At 33.0% G+C, this 20363-nt stretch overlaps 1 protein-coding gene and 2 long non-coding RNA genes across 29 annotated transcripts; 1 reads left to right on the top strand and 2 right to left on the bottom strand.

Annotated features, from left to right (window-relative positions):
* Positions 1-204: 204 nt before the first annotated feature.
* On the bottom strand, positions 205-6267 carry LOC132036705 (uncharacterized). The gene is made up of 5 exons (XM_059427084.1): positions 5810-6267; positions 1871-2537; positions 1541-1781; positions 1070-1132; positions 205-395 (listed from the first exon to the last, which is right to left on the bottom strand). The coding sequence occupies exons 1-5, from the start codon at positions 6129-6131 to the stop codon at positions 321-323; spliced, it is 1368 nt and encodes a 455-aa protein (XP_059283067.1). The 5' UTR covers positions 6132-6267; the 3' UTR covers positions 205-320.
* A 3634-nt stretch (positions 6268-9901) lies between these two features.
* LOC132037901 (uncharacterized) lies at positions 9902-17033 on the top strand. 27 transcript variants are annotated; one of them, XR_009410114.1, is made up of 7 exons: positions 9902-10476; positions 11234-11278; positions 12262-12332; positions 12594-12651; positions 12927-13996; positions 14886-14971; positions 15058-17033. It is a non-coding gene; the product is annotated as an uncharacterized LOC132037901 (long non-coding RNA). The 27 variants fall into 27 exon arrangements; XR_009410102.1 differs by adding an exon at positions 11766-11921 and having other exon boundaries at positions 9902-11278; positions 12577-12651; XR_009410106.1 differs by having other exon boundaries at positions 9902-11278; positions 13851-13996.
* Positions 17034-18999: 1966 nt separating this feature from the next.
* Positions 19000-20129, bottom strand: LOC132037075 (uncharacterized). The gene is made up of 2 exons (XR_009409762.1): positions 20061-20129; positions 19000-19301 (listed from the first exon to the last, which is right to left on the bottom strand). It is a non-coding gene; the product is annotated as an uncharacterized LOC132037075 (long non-coding RNA).
* Positions 20130-20363: the final 234 nt, after the last annotated feature.

Below are 20363 nucleotides of genomic sequence, written 5' to 3'. Positions count from 1 at the left end.
TGGATCCAATTCTGTCAAACATATTCAACATTCCGTGCTCCTAAAATTGTTGCTAAGCTATTAATTAAAGATAACGAGAACAAAAACAAAAAAGTTAAGAAACTTTGGAATAAAGAAACAAACTTGGGAAAAGGAAAAGGCTGAGAATAGGGAAGGAAGACTAAAATGAGAATAGGGAGACAAAACAAATCCAGGCCTTTTGCATGTATTAATCTGTCGTCATAGAAAACAAACTACTAGTATACAATACTTTGGTTGATCAAAATTTCTTTTTCCAAACATATTAACATGAACCACGGACCGCGTTTCTACAAGGAGCTCTATTTCTTCTTTGAAGTTGCTTTCCTTTTGCCAGTAGCCTTCTTTGTTGACTTTTTAAATCCAGCTCCACTCTCCTGCAAACGGGGAAAGTACAGGATATGCATTCATCAGATGATTATATATACGGAAAAGGCTCATATGAACCACATTTATGACCGCGTTTCTTTACAAGGAACTCTATTCATTTATGCCACTCATCAATAGTTTTGACTCATTTATGTCATCGCATGTTACCAAAATGACTCATTCATGCTATTTCATTAAAGTTTTTACAATACCATATATAACACGTGACCTCCAACTAGATTATGGTTGACTTTTTTTTATTAGTTTGGTATTTAAAATTGGGTTAGTTTAATCAAACGCTCCACTCATATTTAGTATTATAAAAATCCTTAATGAAAAATGACATGGATGAGTCATTTTGATAATGAGCGATGACATAAATGAGTCAAACTATTGATGAGTATAAATGAGTCATTTCCTATAGTTCGATGGTATAAATGAGTCATTTACTATAGTTCGATGGCATAAATGAGCTAAACTATAGACGAGTGGCATAAATGAGCCATTTGCGATAGTTGGATGGCATATTTGAGCCTTTTCCGTTGTATATATTCAGAAGTATCAAACTTTATAATGACGACATATCAAAGCCAAAAAGACATTGACATAACAAAGGAAACAAAGAGTTCAGTGTTCATAACCATTACTGACTATAGCAATGAAGAAAATAGAAAAAATGTACCTTTCTATAACATCTATATGCGCTTTGACCAGAAAACTCCTGCCCATTTTTGGCAACGTAAACCTGATAAAAAGTAGATCAATTCTTTGATTAATGTACAGAAGATAGGATGTCCTGAATCAATTCTAAAACAACACCAAAGAGATTTCAGAACATCACGAATCGATCTAAAAAGAACAAGGAGATTCCATGAAGCTACACAGATTGAACGCAAATGTTTAATGAGTACTCCAAGTTGTGGGAGAATGGGATAAATTTAGTGAATTATCCACTGACATCCATATCCCAACTATGGTTTAGAGACATCAAGTATGCCAAACTAGTACAAACTCTACCCAAGTTTCAGCAGCAACCAGCATCTATAGTACAGTTCTTGAATTTGTTAAGATCATCGGCGACTATTTAACCAAAAAAACTGCAACAAGTACATCAATGACCTGCTCCAAATACTGAGATGGAATATTAACTTACTTTCTTTCCATCTCCAGTTGTGTACCAATGACCCGCTGATTTGCCAACTGCCTGCACCCTTCTCCTGCCAGCATCTTTTGGAATACCAGCAGAGCTCTTAGGGTTCACCCATCTCTCGGATCCCTGTGATTCTTCCACAGAATTTGTTTGTTTCACATTCTTTCTGCCCTTTCTAGATTTTGTCACAACAGCAGATTTCTGAGAAGTCTTTTTAGAGCCTCCTTCATGACAAAATTGGCCCCTGAAGACAACATGCACATAGACCTTTGGAATAAGTCATATAATTCATGAAAAAGAGACTAAAAGAGGAGCAAGAAGCAAATACATTACATGTAATCTATAACTGATGCATCATCTTGCTTTTGTCCAAGAATGTTCTCAGCACCCAAGGGAAAAAAGTTAGGCAAACGATCACGAACTAGCTTTTGGATTCTTGGATCCTTATGGAAAAAGTAACAGTGAGCAGGGAGAAGAAGGCCCTGAGGTCGCATGCTACTTTCAGTTAAACCACTGTTGCTACTCTGAGTTCTTTTACCATCTTTTACGGATTTGAAATATTCTTCACAAACCTCATCAAGAGCAGGTGTAGCAATATTAAAAGTCTTATCTGAACAGAAGTCTTCCCACAGATCTTTAGTCTTCAAAGTTCCAGCAGAAGGTCCTGCATTTCTCTGGCAACTTAAATCTGCACCACTATTCCGTTGAATACCGCTCAAAGTTGAATCGACATGATCTGATTCTTTTTCCATGACTTCACTTTGGGAAGGTTCGTCAGAATCAGAGTCAATCAACTGAAACCTTCTCAATGGACTAATAGTTAGCTCCGGGAAGACCAAATTGCTAGTGCTAGTTCCCATACTCTGGGAAATGGAAGAAACATTTGAAACGTCATTCTTCCTTCCTGTACATCTGCTTGCAGATTGTGAGGATAATACCCTATGCCCCTGTAACGGGATTTTTGAACTGCTGCACACGGAACTGTGACATTTTGGATGATCTGATGCAAACAATATTAAAAATGCATAAGGGTTATTAATAAGTTTTCATACAAATCTTCAACAAATTACATAACATTTATCTATGATCAGATTTGTCAGACCAAAAAAAGATGGAGATTAAAATGTAGGACAGTATCGCCGAATTAAAACACGGAGAAAGAACATGCAAAACCTTGAGGTTGCCCAAGATCTGATTTGTCAGACTAGACATAGAGAACGTGCTGATACATAGTCTTACTGAAACATAAGTAGAACTCCCTAGTTACAAGCTAATAATGATGGTGCATTTCTCATAATATATTTCTTGAGCACACAGCTAATAGGATATTTAAGATGTACATTGCAACAGAATGTCCACCAAACAACCATGAATGTTGCTTCTAGTACATAGTACAAGGCCAAACATACCACACATTTTTCTTGTGCAATAACTCAACAGCAAACTAGTTAGAGTAAGCTACGTAAATCTTTTTTTGAAAATGGTAACAAGTTGGTCAGCTCCCCAGACCACACTTTGTGGGATTATACTGAGTATGTTGTTGTTGTTGGTAACAAGTGGGTCAGCTACGTGAATCTTCTGTATCCATTTCCTGTGCTAGGAGCTCATTTCATTCCAATTCTAAATTATTTTGTCTTAAACAAATTCAAGGTTCCCTAAATCTCACACTTGTACCAACACCCAAGGGTATGGCCTAGTGGTTAACAAAGTTGGAATGAAGATCGTAAGGAATCAGAGTTCAAATCCAATAGAGATTAAAGAAAATAAAAGTCAGGTGATCTCTCCATGTATGCCTCATTTTTGGTGGGCACGGTCATCCAATTCTCTGTACATGTCAAGGATGCAAGTACCCAGTGGAATAGACTAAGTGCACATAAATTGACTCAAAGCCCATCATTTCAAAAAAAAAAAATTGCACACTTTTCCCTCAACCATTATACAATCTTTAACTCAACTAAAAGACTCCTACCACCAAGACTACTGTATGTGTAACAACAATTGATACTTAATTACAACTAATTTGTAGTAGTATATACTGGTTGCTTTCATTATGCTCTGTTTAAAGGCCACATTTCTTATGAGAGAATACAGATCTTTTGAAATTACTTTGTCCAAAGTGATATTGGTTTATCTAGTCAATTTTTCATTCAATTATCATATTGTCGCACACACGAGCAATGCATTGGATTCTAAAGCAGATCTTAACAGCACTTTTCATGCAAGTTTTTAATTTTAAAGCAAGCTTATACGAGGATCTTGTTTTCACAATAGTAGATTACTGAAATACAAGAGTCTTCCCTTCGTCCATTGCAAGTACTTATTTAAGCTTCGTCATTCAATTCTGCTCTGGTGATACAGAAACTGAAAATATGATCTTCAATTTAGACATACTTACAAGTCCCAGTAAATAAAATAAAAAAAGAGCTTTTCCGCTATTACTAGGCTATCCCAAAACCAGCCTCTGAAACCATGTGCACTACTCCCTCTGTCTCATATTAGTTGTCACATTTTCATTTTGCACGCCCCTTGAGAAATCATAAATAAAAGTGTATTTTACTACTTTACTCTTATTTCTCTCCAATAAATTGCACTCTAATCAATATTGGCTACTTTCAAAAGCAACTAATGTTAAGGACAAAATGGGAAAAAAATTAATTAATTCTATGTTGGTTTTGTAAATTGACAAGTATTTTGGGACGTGTATTTTTAGTAACCGTGGAAAACTAATATGGGACGGAGGGAGTAGTAAATCTCAAGCAATAGAACCCCAAAAATTAAAGAAAGAATGAAAGCTAACTGAAATAGAAATCAGCATCGTTGTTTATTTATTTTTAGCATGAAACTATTTCATCAGTCAAACCTCAAAAATAAAAGAAAGAATTAGGGTCTCTTATGCTTTGCTCAGCTCAAATTGACAGAGTTGTAACAGAAATAGAAGTAAACTAAGAAATAAAACACCAAAAATGTAGAAAGGTAGCTCAATATACAATATTATACAACATTATACAAAATTATACTACAACATTATACCCAGGGGAAAGCATTATACATAGTATATCAACCTTAAAAGTTTATAATAGAGTATAAAAGGTGCTTATTCACAAATATGGGCTAAACTGGGTAAGAAACTCAAAATATGGGCTACGTGGTGTAAATATTTTCTCCCAACTAGACATAGAGAGTAATTATCCCAAAGAGCTTTTCTGCTATTACTAGGCTATCCCAAAATCAACCTTGTGTACTGGAATATTTCGAGAAATAGAACCCCAAAAATTAAAGAAATAACAAAAGTTAACTGAAACAGAAATCAGTATGGATAGACTATTTCATTAATCAAACCCCAAAATTAAAAGAAAGAATTGGGGCCTCCTATGCTTTGCTAAGCTCAGATGACGGAGTTCTAACAGAAACATAAGTAAACTAAGAAAATAAAACACCAAATTGTAGAAATGTAGCTAAAGACAAAGGGGACAATTTTCAAAAATATACAACTTTTTGAAAATATTTACGCAACATAGCCCAATGAACAATATTATACCTAGGGAGAAAGCATTATACATAATGTATCAACCTTGTATAAAGTGTATAATAGTATATAAAAGGTGTTTACACACAAATATGTTGAAAATTGGGTGTTTATACACAAAGTCTGGGCTACGTGGCGTAAATATTTTTAGAAAATAGACATAGAGCGTAAAGAATAAGGGCCTCCTATGCTTTGCTCAGCTCAAATTAACCGAATTCTAACAGAAACATAAGTAAAACTAACAAAATAAAAGACCAAAAAAAGTAGAAATGCAGCTAAATATAAAACCCTAAAACAAAAAAGTTGAAGTCTTTTTTCCCCTTAGGTTCATCGCTAACTCTTCAATATCATCATCCACATTACACCATGCCTGTCCTAGCTTCTAATGTTACTTCCAAAAACATCTGATGTTAAGGGAAAAATGGGAATTTTTTTTAATTAATTCTATCTTGGTTTTGTAAATTGACAAGTATTTTGGGATGTATGTTTGTAGTAACGTGGACAACTAATATGGGACGGAGGGAGTAGCATATCTCAAATAATACAACCCCAAAACTTAAAGAAAGAATGAAAGCTAACTTAAATAGAAATCATCATTTTTCTTTTATTCTTTTTTAGCACAAATTGACTATTTATTAGATCTTCCTATGCTTTTCCCAGCTCAAATTAACAGAGTTGTAACAAAAATACAAGTAAACTAAGAAAATATAAAACCCTAAAACAAAAAAAGGTGAAGTCTTTTTTACCCTTAGGTTCATCTTCTTGAGAAGAAAACTCTTCAATATCATCATCCACATTACACCATGCTTCCTTTCCTAGCTTCAACTTTTGGGCCGGCGGTTCGGGTTTTGAAATGGAGCCCCGACGCAGTCGTTTGAGAGATCTAGGTGGATCCGAAACTTGCGGGTCATTACCCGTTTTGGGGGATTCAAAATCATCGTCGTCATCATCAAATTCATTGATTGTTTGTAAGTTTATTGGGGGTTTTGGTAGTACAGTGGATTGGGGCTCCGAATCAATGTCGAATTCGAGCCCTAGAGAGAAAGATGGAGCTCCGAAATCTGCCATTGAATTTGGGGGAAATTTTTTAGGTTGGGTTGGGTTGTTGTTGTATTTGAAATGTGAATTGGAGGGATTTTCAAATGAAATTTGGGGGAATTTTTTTGGTTTGTGCGCCAATTTTTGAGACCTGAAATGTGAAATTACTCCCTCCGTCCAATTTATACGGTGTTTTATTTGGCACGAAATTTAACTAATATTTGAAAAAAATTGAAATTTGTAATCTAAAATACATTATAGAAATTTTTATGGCGAGAAATAATTTCATTAAGAATAAAAAGGTAAATTTAAAATTAAATTACTAAATAAATGTATTGTTCTTTTTGGGATTAACTAAGAAGAAAAGAGTGTTATATAAATTTACTTTATAGCTATATCACATATACATTTCAACCTCAAATTTTCAATTACGAAAAAAAATTAGAGTCCATTACTTCACGAATCATGACAAAAATTTTATCTCTATAAATAGAAATCAAAATTGAATTATAGGAAAGAAAGAAGGAAGCAAAAAAAAAACAAGATATCCCTCCTTTTTGCTTTTGCAATTAAATTCTTTTCTTTCTATTTCGATTTATTTTATTTCATTCCTATTCTCGTTTTTCAGAAAATGGGCTTTTAACCAAAGTAAAAAATTATTTCATTCTTGATAGTTATTTACTTAATAGTAGATAGAAACATACCCTAATCAGAATCATGAGAAAATTGGGACGAAGATAGCATGAGTTTTCGCGCACTTGGGCCTCTGGTCATAATCCACGGCCCACCTATGTTGTTTACTCCTGTTTTATGAACAAGTTGTTGCACATTTGTTATCATTTCGTTTTTTTGGCAATTGTTCCTTTTTGGGACTATTGTTTAGTAGATTATCATTTTTTCAATTTATCATTTTGGATTTAAATCATGGTTTAAAGATTCCTTTTGACGAATTAAATATCTTGTGAGATTAGACCACGATTGAAAATTTTGTAAGCTTTTGAAAATATCAGGTGATAATGTTTTGTCGTAAGGGATAAATAGCGAAAATTTACATGCAAAAATTAAAGATTGGTCTATTTGATAGCCAAACCGTGCAATTTCTTCGTTGTTTACTCTTGTTTTCGCCGGACTTAGTAATTTATCATCTTTTAATATGTTTGTAATTTATGTACCTTTTCTATTACAGTCTAAAGATCATTTACGAACAATTAAAAATCGTATGAGATCAGACCATGTTAACAATATAATAATTAGATCATTTTAAAACAAAAATGCTCAAAATAAGTGATTCTTGTATAATAATAATCTCTTTATTATTAATCAATGCACGTCAATTCATTTATATTTAATCAGCACGTAAATATTTCCTACTTTACAAACTTTGATAACTACTATATGAACCAAATTACTCAACTATTTGCTATAATAAAATGAAATCATTTAATGATTAAAACGGCAGCTGAGGCGCACTGTTTTTAAAAGAATCAGAAAGGGTAAAATAAAGATATACTTTCTGTTTTTTCTTCTCTCTTTTTTTGTTCTCCTTTTTTGGGTGCACAATCTTTTTCTCCTTTTCCTGTGTTGGGTGCAAAATGTTAAGAGTCCGCAACTTAAATAACCCAAAAACTAACATTTGAGACCAAAATAACCCAAAAACTAACATTTGAGACCAAAATAACCCATTAAAAAAAAAGTGACATAACTACCTTTGTGCACTAATTTAGTGCGCAATAGGGCTAAACTGCACCTTTTCGAAAGTTTTATTGCGCACTAATTTAGTGCATAAAATATTCGCCAAATTTACGGATAACTCCTATTGCGCACTAAATTAGTGCGCAATAGGGGTTTAATAAAACGCCCCACCCTTTTGCAATTTCAAAGTTTGAAAATTTCACGTTTTTTCCATACTTTGACCAAAGATTAGTCATGTTTCAAAACGCTGGAATATCAATATTTTATATAGAACTTGATATTTTTTTATGCGGACAATAATATCGGCTCAATACATTAAGTATACGTAAACATTTGGATCGTCATTTTAGGGGTTGTAAAGTGCCCCAAAGTAAGTTTTGTTTATTTGAAAACTTATTACCTTTAGGTTTAAGTGTTTTACTTTATAGTGCAGTAATTTAAACGGTCATAACTTTTTATACGTAATGCGTTATGCAAGTCCCATAAATTTTTCATCCAGTAGACTTAAGTAGTTATAAAAATAAGATAAAATTATCAAATAATGAGTATAGGGAGAAAAAGTAGTTGTAAATTAGTGAAACATTAAATGGTCATAACTTTGCGCTCGGACGTTTGATTTATGCGTTTTTTTAATTTTATTATTTTGCGTATTTTTCGGAGATCTAGCCGCTCAAACAGTCGCAAGGTGGTTTGGCCTGGTCAATTTTTAGAAAAACGTCCTTTATCCCATTCAATTTCAATTTTGCCTCAAATTGGTGCACAACTTTCATTCATCTTTAGTAAAAATCTAATGATAAAAAATATATTTGAAGATGGTAATCCCGTGGTAGTGATATTTTGAATGTCAATTTCAAGGCTCGAAATTCAATTTATGAAAACAAGTTAGATAGCATTAGTGAACATTATAAAAAATAAAAAGTGTCTACATTATCACTTTCACCAACTTGGCTTGGTGGTTTAGCCATCTCTTTTTTATGCCAACCACCTGGGATCAAATCTAGGTGGGAGCATTGAGAAGGTATTATAAGAATACATTAGATATATTATGGGCGCATGGTGCATGATGCACGGTTTAAGTAAAAATTAAGTATATTTTTTGCGTATTTATTCCTTAATGATAAATCTTATTTTATTCTTTGTTATCGTTTATAACTAACTCGCGTGACATCCTAAACTAATTATAAAAACAAAAAAAAATTTACGCATTAACTAAAAAATAACACGCTAAAATAAAATATATCACTAAAATTTTATGTTAATATTATATTTTTTTTGGTATTATTTTCTTAGTGATAAATAGTTATCTTAGTCTTTATTATCGTTTATTAATAACTCGTGCAATGTCCTAAATTAATTATGAAAACAATCTCGACTTATTCGAAATAAAGTATGTCTTGACTAAATAATAATACGCTTAAATCAAAACCTTATAAAATAAAACACTTAAACCTAAAGATAACAAGTTTTCAAACAAACAAAACTCACTTCGGGACACTTTACAATCCCTAAAACGACGATCCAAATGTTTGCGTATACTTGATGTATTGAGCCGATATTATTGTTCGCAGAAAAAGATAAAGTTCTGTATAAAATATTGATTATTGATATTTTAGCGTTTTGAAACACGACAAATCTTTGGTCAAAGTATATAAAAAGGTGAAATTTTCAAACATTGAAATTTCACAAGGGTGGGGCGTTTTATTAAACCCATTTATTGCGCACTTCGATGGTAGCGCAATGTGAGTTAATTCAGAATTTAGTCCTTTTCTGCGCACTAAATTAGTGCAATAGAAGATAATCTGAAAAAGTGCAGTTTTAGCCCTATTACTTGTACTAATTTAGTGCGCAAAAGGTAGTTATGTCACTTTTTTTTTTAATGGGTTATTTTGGTCTCAAATGAATTATTTTGGTCTCAAATGTTAATTATCCTATATAGTGAAAAGGACTCGTCAGGATACTCCATGAAGCAAAGAAGAAATGTGCCACAAAGTTATGGTCCTACTATAGTCTAAACAGAAAAAAGGACAAAGAAAAACAAGGCTAATTTTTTTAAGTCACATAAATTTTTATTCGAAAAGAAAAAAAAAAGGCAATTACAAAAAATATAGAAGCATGAGTGAAAGTGGGATCGTCGTCCGTCCAAAGGGCAATTATGACATTTCCACCAAATCCGGAAGCTTCTCACTTTCTCCACATGCCCCTTTGTATAAAAATAAAAATAAAAAAATCTCTATCTCTATCAGCAAAGAGACGCCACATGCAAGTTAGATCTAAAAAAAGATCCATTGCTACGTCTTCTACAAGTTTTGCTCAAATTTCGTTCTTTTCTCGAGAACACTGTTTGAGTATTTTGGAGTTGGAGATTTAGGCTTGAAGGAGAAAGAGTTTAGGGCAAAACTTTGAGCTCAATTTTAAAGTTAATATTCATTTTAGACTATTCTTCAAATTTTTTGTACTCTTCTCTTGATTATTGTTGTCATGAGTTCTTTAGGCGGAGATGTGGGATTGTTTTACTCTAATTTTCTCAATATAAAACATATACTCTACATAGTCCGCTAATTTGAGAAGGTTAGCACACTATTTATTCTGTATTTTGCTTAATTTTTTTGGGGATAATGTTTGGGTAAAATAGAAGAAACTGAATGTTTGAAGGAAAAGTTCTTCAAGAATGGTGAGCAGGAAGGTATGTAATTCTTTTGCTTTTCAATTTGTTAATAGGAGTATCAATATACTATATGTGCTTCCTGATTCTCTGTTAGGAGAAACTAAAAATCTTCAGGTTTATTTTCTGAGATATTGTTGTAGGGAGTGACAAGAGGCAATGTGATAGAGAAATTTTTAAAAAAGAATATGATGATTCCTTATTGCAGAGGAGATTCACAAATTTAACTGTAGTTAAGATACAAATTACAGCTTTAAATAAATTTCATGTAACCACATCAAATAGTTGTGTTGTTGGTAAAGTTAAACAACTTATATTTTTTTATTTTTACATGACTGAACTCACAAAACAAGTGAATTTCTTATCCGGAAAAGAGTTCCTATCAATGCAAGATGTTCAGAATCCAAGTGAAAGAATCATTTGCACGCAATTATCAACCAACATCTGGAAAGGTGTATATTCAGTCATGTGCTGAAAACGAAAAGTAGTCTGGTTCCTTCCTGACACTAACCTTGAATGACATTGGAGAAGACAACAAAAAAATGAACACTTTTGTTCAGTCAAAGGAGACACAAAAGTAGCAACTGAACGAGGTGGATTTGAATATGGGGAGGGTGGGGGGTAGGGGGTGGAAACAACTTTAATGGAAAATATAATGGGAAAAAAAATAAGTGGAAGAGTCTGAAGAACAATTTGTTTGGAGTATACTTTTGTTGTCTATTCTCTGGATTTTATATTATTGATTGAAAAAAACATTTTCCTTTTCAGGAGACATCAGCTATGTCCAGTTGTGCTATACCAGTGGCTTTGAAATGTCTAACAGGTAAGCAGTCTCTAACATTCTCTCTGTCATGCTTCTAGGTCAATAATCCTGGTGAATGGATGCATACTTTCTTTTCTTAATGTCTGTAGATGTCAAAAATTATCCATTTTTTTTCTTTTATAATGAGAATTATCCAGTTCTTATCCATTGCAAGTGTGAAAAAGTGCATTAACTTCATTCCTTTTAGTTTGGACAGCTCTTAGATTTGCTTTTTCTACAACTATTATGCTTACATGCGGTGAGTGGTACTTTTCTATTTTGTGTATCTTATGTCTGCTGAGGAAATTTACAGTTTGCTAAAAGAATCCTCATACTGCTGCATGATATTGTATTTTTATTCCAGCATAGGTGTTCATTTTGTCTCTCTTGAATAGCATTCGAATTTGTACTAATGCATACTCTGTATTGTTTATAAATTCAAAAGATTCTGCCGGTTTTTTTTTCCTCTTTATGTCCACCATCTTTCTAAATCGACTTCCACTACCAGGTGACATTTTGGAAAGTACTTATGAGAGCATTTAGGACCTTGGCAGAATGTCTCCTAGCCAATCTGTATAATTTCACGCTTAAGATGCTGTGGTGTTAGTTGGTTGAATTAATAACCTATTTTCGGTCATATAGCTTCCAGGCCATGATTTGAAAGGTATAAGATAGTTATTGAACAATTCTTTGTGTTAATGAGGGGGGCAAGTTATTCCAGTATTGACCATGAGACATCTATACTACTTGAAAAAATGATTTTATAGAAAAGGTGTTTAACCAGCATTTAGAACTTAAGCAGAATTGTCTTCCAACTAATATGTATAATTTCAGAATTAAGATGTTGTGGTGTAGGTTGTTTTAATCACCTCTTTTTAGTCATATGGCTTCCAGGCCATAATTTGAAAGATATAAATAGTTACTGAACAGTTCTTTATGTTATTGAGGGTGTAAGAACAAATAGAACTTTTGGTTAATGATACATGTTTCTTTGTGTTATGCAGTGGTTGACAACAAGAACTGGTATACTTCAGTTAGAAATGCCTGCAAGTGAAGCATTGCATAGTGAAGGAAGGTGCACATTTACGTTTTCCCTTTTCCTTTCCTGATCTCCTGGTCGATCGATCGACACATTTAATATATTAGTTAATATTTTCATTGAACTTTGATTGTAAGTTTGGCTAACCTTGAAAACTTACTAAACTCTTTGGTGCAATAATATTCTGTTCTCCATCTCAGAATTGAAGTTCTTATACTCAAATATTATTATGCTTTTCCCACTTAGATAAAATGGTTAAAGAACAAACTTGATTATACAGAATTGTTGCTTTATCAGAGTGGAGAGTGCTTTATTTTCTTTGCAAGGACAAAAATGGCTAGCTGCCCAAATAAAGGTGATGCACCTTCTTTTAAGATTACCATATGAAGGTTCAGTGTCACTTTCTTTTGGTAGGCATTATGGTGAGTTTAATTTCCTTGTGTTTAAAAACATGACTTATTCATTTCTTTGTAGTTGCATGTATTTGCTTTATGTCAAGTACTCTGTAAATGCAGAGCGTCATGAAATGGACTTTGCCACTTCTGTTTTGTTGCCTTTTTAAAAAAAAAAAAAAAATCATTCAAGTAATTATTTTGAAATCTTAATCTGGAATACTCAGTATTTTGGCAGATCCATATTTATATAATCGTTGTGAACGGATAGATGTATCTTGAATGAAGAATGTCTCATATTGGGTGTACATATAGTGGAGACTCTGGTGCAACTTACATTATTGAGACACACATTCTTCTAACTGTTCTAGCCTCGCTATAGCAAATAAACAGAATTCTTGGAAATTTGCACATCATTTTTCCTTTATTAGCAAACTACATAACTGTCCTAGGAATGTTTTCAGGGAATATTTCTTAGACTGAACAAATTTTAGGACATAGGACTTTGGAATTTCAACACCTCATATAACGTTTATTCAATGCTAAAAGTTTTAGAATATCACATGTTATTCATGCAAGTTTTAATAAGCCCACCGCTAGAATCATATCGAGAGTGCAACATAAGCTGATGCTCCTAAGAGAGCCCTCGAGGCATAAAACTCCCTGTTGTCAGTAGACAATCCATATATTCGAAGCAAATTCTATAAATAGTTGACATGAGTTATGGTTAATCTCGTGAAGTGCTAATTTCTCAGTAGGTGGATTTTTCATTTATATGAATCTATGTTTTAATATAACAATCAAATAGTAACAGGTTGGTTTTGTATTTGAGTAATCATCGGATGAGTGCGATATCTATAAATTTGTTTTGCACTGAAATCAGGATCTGATGAAAGGCGAAATTCGACATTCTCTATCGGCATGGCTGCTTGATTTCTTTAAATTTTGGGTTTAAGGGCTTTTTCGACTTTGATATAATCTGATGCAACGTATCCTTCAATTCTGAAACTGAATAGCGATCGAATCAGCTATGCCGCCCAATTTAGTTTATCAGAAACACGTGTTTTATCCTTTTTAGTGTAAGGATCTTATGTGTAACTTGAGCTTAACCCTGAGCCTTAACATATTGTTGCCGCTCTCTATGCTCTGATGCTCAGGTTAGGGTTGAAGGCTCAAACTTCCTCTTGCTACCAAATCATCTGACGAAGGATGAGAAAGCTGTACTTGATTTAAATGGGACAAATTCGCTCTCTACCAAATCATATTGCAAAGAAGTCGGTTGTAATCTTTGCTGGGGATTCAATCGAGGTAATATAATTGAAAATAGTATTGATCGTCAGTTATATTTATGGATAATTGTGTTTCTCTTAGTGATTATGCTCATTTGTTCTCTCTGCCAACTTGTTAGAAATTTGTATTAGTGTGCTCTTTTCAAGCTTGTGATTGTTTAATTTAAGATCTCTACATTAATATCATTGTGAAATTCTTCGATGCCTTAAAATTATGGTAACACATGATCTAACTAGGTCTAATTATTCAGTTGCTCTGCGACCAGGTCTTACGACAAGAAGATGATATGGCAGAAAGATGTGGATGGAAATATTCTGTTATAGATAATAGTAGACCAAAAAAGCTAAAAGTTTGAGAGAAGTTCAGAGGTTTATGTATAAATTCAACCACCCAAAATACTTCTTTGATATACTCGAGCATAATAAACAAAGATGAAAGAGTCAGAGCATATTTCCTTGACCTTCCGGCACTTGGCGGGCAGAAGACGCCAAAAAGTATCAATAGTAGAAGAACAAGAAAAACAGATCGAAGAAGAAAATGGGGGATGTCGTTCAGTCAATCCCAAAAGCAACTATTCTAGCTGCTATTAACTTTAAGGCTTCTCTACACGTAGAATTACAACAGGGGGTGTTTTGTGGTTGTCTGATTTTAATATTCAATATGTATAGTTCTTCATTATTTACTTTTGGAAATATCTTGCTTAATTTCTAAGTTAAAAATCTGTGCATACCCTTCTTTACCTATTGTTTGAGACTGAGATTTTTGCTTTTTCGATTAAAAAAAAAAAGTTCTCTTTCAATTTCTGCTACAGTTTCCTCCTCTTTTAAATATTACCCAAATCATATTAAAAGAATTTCTTAATCTATACAATGGTATCGTTACGCAAGCTGATTTAGTTTTTTCTTAGGGTCAGAGATTAAATCTTGAAGGAGAAGAGCTTACGGCAGGAACCCCTTAAGCTTACCGTCCTCAAATTGGATGTCTCTTCTTTCGGTAATTCTATATGCTTTTGTTTTCTTAATTAGAAGATTGATTTATATTTTTGGTTGATGGATGTGTGCTAATTCTGAAATTTATAGATATTGAAGTGTGTAGAAATGGGAGCTTGGAAACTCACAAAAGGGTGGTGCAGCTCTTCAGAATTCCCTGAAGGATCGGAGTGGAACCGGGTTCCTAATTCTGCACATCAAAGGAAAACGTAAGCTGTCAATCATGTATTTTCCACTTTATCTGGATATGTAGTTAAGACCAACTATATATCTTGTACCCAAATTGTATTCTGTTTTTACTTTTGATTAATGCTTCTCAGAGTTTAATGTACAGTTTCAGTGCTTTGTCTTATCTCAATTTGTCCCTTAGATAATGACTGATGTTAATGAGATATAACTTATAAGTACGATATTAAGCTTAAATTAAGGGTCTTGATTATAAAAGCTCCTTTAAAGATCTGAAACTATATAGAAGAATCCTACAACTAAGCTCAAAGTCTGGGTGATTCTAACTTCTCAACTAATGACGACTCCTGAAAAAAATGTGTTCATCTGTTTGATAAAGTTAGACTAACAAAGTTCTAACATACTATGTGGTTTTAGCAGTTACCAGTTTCAAAAAAACATACTATGTGCTTTTATGGGGCAATTTAGAGAAAAATTCCAAGGAATGTTGTGATTGTACCTCACTCTATTGGTGGATACAAAGTTCCATTTTCCAAAAAAAACAAAAGAATTTTTGTTCTGGGTTTGACAAAAGATTTTTCAGATTCCGTACTGCAAATCAAAGCCAAATAGAAATATAGAATAGATCTTTGGTTCTAGAAAAGGTTCGGACCAAAGGAAAAATTCAACATCTTATTTCCTCGCTATGTCGTATTTCTGCTAAACCATCACTTTTTTCAGTATTTTCAAATCAAGAGACCATAGCTTAAGAATAAAAAATTGATATAAGTAGAATCTCAATTTTGATTCAACTTTGTCTCTTAGAGTTCCTGTGTCTGACTAACATGCAAGTATTGCTGCTTTGAGACGGACGGATTGTAGTTGGCAAAGTGAATTGCTTTACCTTTTCTAAGAACCAGCACAAGGTAATTTGTTCTAATTTTTAGGAGTTAACAGAAAACAAGAAACAGTTGGACTTATAAATATGATTTTTTGGCTGTTTCTCTGTTATCCCTACTCTTCAATGATTCTCCTATGAAGCTTACCTCTTTTTCCTAAAAGACACATTATATGAGGAGGGGAAGTTTGATATTGTACAAAGGAAATTAACGATAAAGGCATCATATTTGAAATGGGGAGACCATTGGCAGAAAACCAAGGTTTGGTCTTTTAATGTTCTTTATCCTCCCCTCTGCTGTTGACATATGAATCCCGTCTTATCAACACCCACGGGACGTGTGGATAAGCCTTTTTGGATGTTCTGATAGATGGGTTTGCCCTATAAAAACCCCCGGGTTGTATCTTACATACTTGCAATTGTGCAAGATTGGCGGATAAAAGAGATGCCTGTTTATGTTTATATTTTATGCAGGAATATTATGAGGTTATTTCTGTTGTGCATCATGGTTATCTGGTTGATCTTTACGGCCTTGCTAACCATATAGGTAAAGTTCCAGCCTTGCAGGTGGCATGACACTTTTTTAGAAATACGTCCATGCATATTGCTGGTGAACTCATACTGTGAGATGATTTACCACACAGTAAACTTGGCGCCAATAGTTGCACAAAGCTTTCCACATTTTGGCAATATTTAATGTGGAGCATGGAGGCTATCAGGAATTTCTGATGTAAGGATGACGATGAAAAACATTAGCAGGCAAAATCAAATGATGAATTTCGTGTGATGTCTCATGTCATGTCTTTTTATGGCATTTAATCTTTTGGCTTTGAAGTTGTACTATTAAAAAAAAGTTTTGTTCTTTCAAGAAATTTCTATGTAGCATAAATAGTCAGCAACTATGTATACTCCGCATGTACATATCCTATTTACGCACAACAACTATTTATGTTCAATTTGTTTGAGTAGGATGAAATATAAGGGCATTTCTAGACTTTAGAGGGAGTGACACAGTAGCATATCAACTCTGAAGTCGTTCCTCTGCGCACGGGCAGCAATTATCTAGTATAACTATATAGAAGCATGGGTTTAGACCCATGCTTTGTCGTCCGTTGTCCCTTAAAAAAAAAAAAGAAAAAAAAGGGTGGGTCTCATACTAAATAATATTAAGCAATATAAAAAAAAAAAAAAAGGAAGAAGAAGAAGAAGAAAAAATTGCAACCCATCATCTCAAATTATAACGGGAAAAAAAAAAAAGTATATATATATATATATATATATATAAATAATGTCAAAAAAAAAAACAATATTCAGATTTTATATTCGTAGCAAATACTTATATCATAAAAAAGTTTTAGATAACGAAATACAATTTTTTTTTTTATATATTAATCGTGTTTTGAACATAGTCTATATATATTGTTATGTTTACTAAAATAAATATACTTAAAATATTTATATTTTAAAATAAGATAGAATTTAATTACTTTTTTATTTTTATTCTTATTCTAATAAATGTGAAAATAGATTAATGTCGTAGAAAAAATATATCAAATGGAGATCAAATAATGAATAAGGAAAATTAGTCAAATTATAATTCTAATCGACGTTTTCTTAAAAAAAAAATGCAAAAGACAACATGACAAGTAAAATGAGCTAAACCGAGAATATTTACCAAAAATTAAAAAATAATATTTCTTCGTTTAAATAAAAAATCAATTTCTACTTTGTTTCGTTTTAAACATGTAAAATTAATTTAATAATTTGAATTAGAATTATCTAAATCAAAATTTGATAAAAAATAATGAGTATTTTACACCTTTAAATTAATCGAATTAAAATTGAAAGTATCAACTGATGCTTAAATATTGCTATTATTTTATCTCAACGAGAGGAAAATAGTTTCCTTTTAAACAAGTATTCTCTTTTAAAAAATATTAATAAATTTGCCGATTTTGTATTCGTAGTAAACACTAATATAATAAAGTTTTAGATACGAAAGACAAAACTACAACGTTATATTAATCATTTTTGAACATAATATATATATATATAAAAACAATATCCAAACACAACTACATACACATACGCACTATAATCAAAGTGTTGGGCGACTACCTTGAAGCAGACATAGACCGTCTAGTAAGATAAGAAAATCCTCCACAAAGACCAAGACCAGACGTTATATTGAGACAAAGATTAAGAACAAACAGAGACCAGAAAACAACTCTTTTGTATGTATTTTTTGTGGCTCAATTTATGCAAGTGTAAAAATGAACAGTAACCCCTACTAAGTACTATTTTTATGGCACGGTCTTATTCACATTCTTTCTTCTTGTTGCCTTTTAAAAAAAAAATTTAAGGCAAATGTGAAAGTGAGATAACTTCGGTTGCTTGCGGGTCGATGCCGAAGAGCCATTATGTAACAAATATATAGCTTTATGTTCCCCAGAAATTAGTGACTTGATTATCTCTATAACATAAACGTGTATCTGCATGTCTGAATCTTGCAATTTTCCATGCATTATTATTTATTAATGATAAAGTGTTTCTTCATCTTTAAAACATATTGCCAAAAGCATCTGATGAGTCCATTTTAGTCATTGAGTTATTCTTTTTTGAGCAGCATCTTGCTATTGTAGGAGAAAAAAGTTTCAGTTGACACACTTCTAGGAAAATGCTTTCTATGAATACTAACAAGCACTTACAATAACATCTTAGTTTTACACAAATTTTTCCTCAAAAGAATTTCTAAAAAGTATACAAACGCCACAGATTGACTTTGACTCACAAGATTAAGGTCAATTATAAAATTCTCCATTCTTAAATGTAATAGGAATGAATCATATAGTAGTCCGTAAACCATGAAGAAACATAGGCCAGGAATCCTGGCCCAGGATGAAAACACACACATCCGTCCATGTCAAATAAATCAAGTAGATGAAGCTCATGCATTAAGACATTCAGAATGAGGCATTTAAGAGCAACTATATTGAAAAGAATAACTGGAACGACTTAATCATCCCTCAATTCTTATTCTTTAGAAAGCACTTTGCAAGAACCCAAGAGTATACTGCAAAATACAGATACGCCAAAGTAAAGGCAATGGTTTCTTATACTGAAAAGAACCAACAGAAGACATTCAATGAAAATTCAACAGCTTACACCACAGATGTGAAGATATTCTCAAATGGACAGGAATTATTTTGATGCCTTCACAGAAAAACCATGCAGTTTCAGTGGTGCTTGACCTCAAAAAGGCCATCTGGACCTGCATTCGCCAAAGGCAAGAGAAAATGTGGTATTAAAACATTGCGTAGCAACGTTGCAGATCTAAACTCAAGCACAAAATATGCCAAACATGGAAGTTTCATCATCAGAAAGAAGTATATCCTAGAAGGTATACAACAACATGCTATGAGCCCTGAATTAACTATTAAAATAATACAAATGCAAAACGTCGTGTTTACATTGAAAACAAGTCCTGCAGCACAGGCACTCAAAGCTTTTGAATATTAACCAGCAAAACAACAGACATACAGCAGACATGACAATCCTGATTTCAACTTCTGATTTTATTTTCACAACAGATGAAACTAGAAGAGAAATTCTCACTCATTAAATTATCTGCCAAAGTTGCCAACAATATCTAACTCTTTCAGCAAACATCATCAATTCCAAATGTATTAGGGACAACAACGGAGTAAATTGCATTTTTAGCATCAAGCCCCGGGGAGAAAAGGGATCATGCAAAACCAGCCCCACCACTATCAGGTAATCAATAAGGACAACCATCAGTAGAGCACTTACAAGCCCTCCAATACCATTGAAGGTATGGTGCAACAATTTTTTAACCCCAAATGGACAAATATGATCTACATCAGTAAAACCAATCTTATTAAACAAGTGCTGAACATTGGTAACGGCATTGCAACCATCAAAGGCAGATACAGTCACACCACCAAGTATGAATCCTAAACCTGAAATTATTGAGGGAAAAAAATCAGAAAATGATTTGTCACATAATTACCCCATGGAAACTCCTTGTTGCGAATGTGCATGTATAGGTAAGCCTGCAAGCAGAAGAAGAAAGGACAAATAATATTAGGTTACATAGAGTGAGGGAAATAAACATATTACTGAATTGAATTCAAAAACACGTAACAGCAGAGGCCAATGATGAATGCTACTACATGGGATCAGTATATGAGATGGGCTGTTGCAAATGCTAAAGGGAAGTCTCTTCATGCCAGCTCCTTTAAAATCATCTTGGCTGAATGTGTGCACTCTATCTGGGTGGAAAGAAATGCCAGAATCTATGAAGGAAGGTCAA

The sequence above is a fragment of the Lycium ferocissimum genome, chromosome 11 (genome assembly GCF_029784015.1).
Source record: "Lycium ferocissimum isolate CSIRO_LF1 chromosome 11, AGI_CSIRO_Lferr_CH_V1, whole genome shotgun sequence".
Lineage (NCBI taxonomy): Eukaryota > Viridiplantae > Streptophyta > Magnoliopsida > Solanales > Solanaceae > Lycium > Lycium ferocissimum.
Note: the sequence above shows the minus strand (reverse complement) of the source record. Positions and strands in the feature narration are given on the sequence as shown.